Source organism: Gekko japonicus, unplaced genomic scaffold (assembly GCF_001447785.1).
Source record: "Gekko japonicus isolate JY-2015 unplaced genomic scaffold, Gekko_japonicus_V1.1 scaffold916, whole genome shotgun sequence".
In the NCBI taxonomy this organism is placed as follows: domain Eukaryota; kingdom Metazoa; phylum Chordata; class Lepidosauria; order Squamata; family Gekkonidae; genus Gekko; species Gekko japonicus.
The window spans coordinates 256,658-259,634 of NW_015164697.1; the positions used below are offsets into that span (position 1 = coordinate 256,658).

Genomic DNA, 2,977 nt, shown 5'->3' on the forward strand with positions numbered 1-2,977 from the left:
ACCCACCGCCTCGCCGACGTGGGGATTCAGGGGCTCGCCCTTCAATGGCTTGCCTCTTTTCTCCAAGGTCGGGGACAGAGAGTGGTAATCGGGGAACAGCAGTCCCGGAGGCACCCACTGGAATGTGGTGTGCCTCAGGGGGCAGTGCTTTCCCCGATGCTTTTTAACATCTATATGCGCCCTCTCGCCCAGATTGCCAGGAGGTATGGGCTGGGTTGTCATCAATATGCAGATGACACCCAGCTCTATCTGATGTTGGGCGGCCAGTCGAGCTCCGACCCTGAAGATCTGTACCAGGGATTACAGGCTGTGGCTGGGTGGCTCAGGCTGAGCCGGTTGAAATTAAACCCAGCGAAGACGGAGGTCCTGGGCCTGAGTCGGAACGGTCTGGGGTTGGGGCTCCCTCTCCCGACCTTCGATGGGGTGCCTTTGGTGCCTGCGTCGGAGGTTAGGAGTTTGGGGGTGCTCCTGGATGCCTCCTTAACAATGGAGGCCCAGGTAGCAGCCACTGCCAGGTCTGCTTTTTATCATCTGAGGCAGGCTCGGCAGTTGGCCCCCTTCCTTGATCGTGAGGACCTGGCTACAGTGATCCATGCGACGGTCACCTCAAGGCTAGACTACTGTAACGCTCTCTACATGGGGCTGCCTTTGTCGTTGACCCGGAAGCTGCAGCTGGTGCAGAATGCGGCGGCTAGGCTGCTGCTGGGCCTCCCCAGGTGGGAGCACATCAAGCCTGGGTTGAAGGCACTGCACTGGCTGCCAATAGCATACCGAGTCCGCTTCAAAGTGCTGGTGCTCACCTTTAAAGCCCTATATGGCCTGGGTCCGACCTACCTGAGGGACCGCCTTTCCCCGTATATGCCCCCAAGAGCACTTCGGTCGGGGACCCGGAACCGTTTGGTGGTTCCGGGCCCCCGAGAGGCACAGTATGCTGCAACAAGGAATAGATCCTTCTCAGTGGCGGCCCCTACCTGGTGGAATGAGCTCCCGGAGGAGATCAGGGCCCTGCGGGACCTTGCGCAGTTCCGCAGGGCCTGCAAGACGGAGCTCTTCCGCCAGGCTTTCATGTAGGGGCCGCCGCTTCCACCACCTCCACCGACGGCGGAAATACCATCTGACTGGAAGTATCCGTGATAACCCAGCAGCCATGTGAACCACACGGCAGCAAGACCAGCCGATTGGCTTGGACCATCATTGGACGATAGTAACAACTCAGACCATCTTGGAAATTTAAAAGCACTTTATTTGTAATAGGATATTATTGATTGTGATCTGTGATTTTATTGGATTTTATTGTTTTTATGAATGGGTTTACCCCCTTGTAAGCCGCCCTGAGCCCGCTTGCGGGGAGGGCGGGGTAAAAATACTTTAAATAAATAAATAAATAAAAGGGAATTAGATAAGCATATGGAGCAGAGGTCCATCAGTGGCTATTAGCCACAAGGTATAGATAGGGACTCTGGGGCAAGGGATGCACCGTATTCTTGGTCCTTGGGGGGGTCAACAGTGGGAGGGCTTCTAATGTCCTGGCCCCACTGGTGGACCTCCTGATGGCACTGGTATTTCTGGCCACTGTGTGACACAGAGTGTTGGGCTGGATGGGCCTTTGGCCTGATCCAACATTGGCATCTCTTATGTTCTTATGTGTGACCGAAGGCAAGCTGCGGCAGCCATTTTGGGCCTGGTTCCATTTCCTGTGGCAGCCATTTTGTAGCAGCCACTCTGTGGCCACACCCACCACACTGTTTCAGAACCCCAAGGGTGCCCCCCCGGCTCAGAAAGTGCGGGGACCCTTGCTCTAATTTCTCAAGACTCACCTCGGATGTCAGCAAGATCTTGTCCTAGACCATCATAGTAGATCTTTCCACCTCTCTCAGTGGGGAAGAAATAGGTCATGAGTGAACTGGGTGGGGAACAGTAGGAGTAGGAGCCCAGAGGCAGGTCTTTGAGGACCTCGTGGGGCTTCCAGCAGAACTCCCGGAAACGAGGGTGGTCCATGATCTTGCGCTCGATCTCGTGGATGGTGACCAAGCGCTCGGAAGTGAAGATGTTGTTCTCGGCATCTCCCCGGGCTAGGAAGATGAGTTCGATGCGCCAGTGCGCGTGGGTTTGGGTGTTGGTGCTCACGACGGTATTAGAGTATTCCCAGTGGGACGGGGCGTTCCGTGGTTGGCGGGAAGTCTGGTTGGCCGAGCTCGGGGGGTCTTGGGGAGAGAGACTCGTCCGCTCCCCGTCCGTGCTGCGTTTTTGCCTGGCCTGGCCCAGCGGCGTGGCGTTCAAGTGGAGATGCTGCAGCTGCTCGAAGATCAGCCTCTGCAGGGTCTCCGAGGTGAAGTCGGCCAGGTCCCGGCGGCTGCGGCCCCAGGAGCCGAACTGGGACTTGAGGGCCAAGGCGAGCGCGTCAAAGCGCTGGGAGGACTCGTGGTTGCGGATCTCAAAGGCGTTGTAGGAGATATCGATGTCCAAAGCCGGGTAGTGCAGGAACATCACTAGGGCAAGGGTGGCCGGAATGGCGCAGCCCAAGAAGAGGATCAGACCGGCAGAGTACGGGTTGGTGAAGATCCAGCCCACAATGTTCCAAAAGCTGGAGGTCAGCACGGCTGGGGTCGGTGTCCGGGGCCTGGCGCTCCACTGGCATTTCCCACAAAGCCGGGCCCCTTTGGCTGTTCTGCAGGGCCCCAAAGTCACATCCTCTTCCTCATTCAGCCACACGTCCTGCAACAAGGGGTCGTCCTCGGCATCCATCCTTAGTGCTACATCCACGGGGAAGAAAAAAGAGGAGCCAGCTGTTAAGACTAGATCCCTGGCAGCCGTTGCATCTGCTTGCTAGCAAAGGTGACCTATCAAGGTATGGCTGACCCATCTTCTGCAAAGTCAACTTTTCCCTTTGATAGCTATGGAATTCCCATTCAGAAGGCCCCATACTTGGCTTTGACAGATTCTAGGAATGCGTATGGATCCATGGGGAGGTCTGTGG

At 56.7% G+C, this 2,977-nt stretch overlaps 1 protein-coding gene across 1 annotated transcript in view; it reads right to left on the minus strand.

The window, feature by feature from the left end:
- DISP3 (dispatched RND transporter family member 3) overlaps positions 1-2,745 on the minus strand; it is a 50,932-nt gene extending 48,187 nt beyond the window's left edge. Inside the window, 1 exon segment of the mRNA XM_015409461.1 lies at positions 1,818-2,745. Coding sequence (XP_015264947.1) covers positions 1,818-2,745 — 928 coding nt within the window.
- Positions 2,746-2,977: the final 232 nt, after the last annotated feature.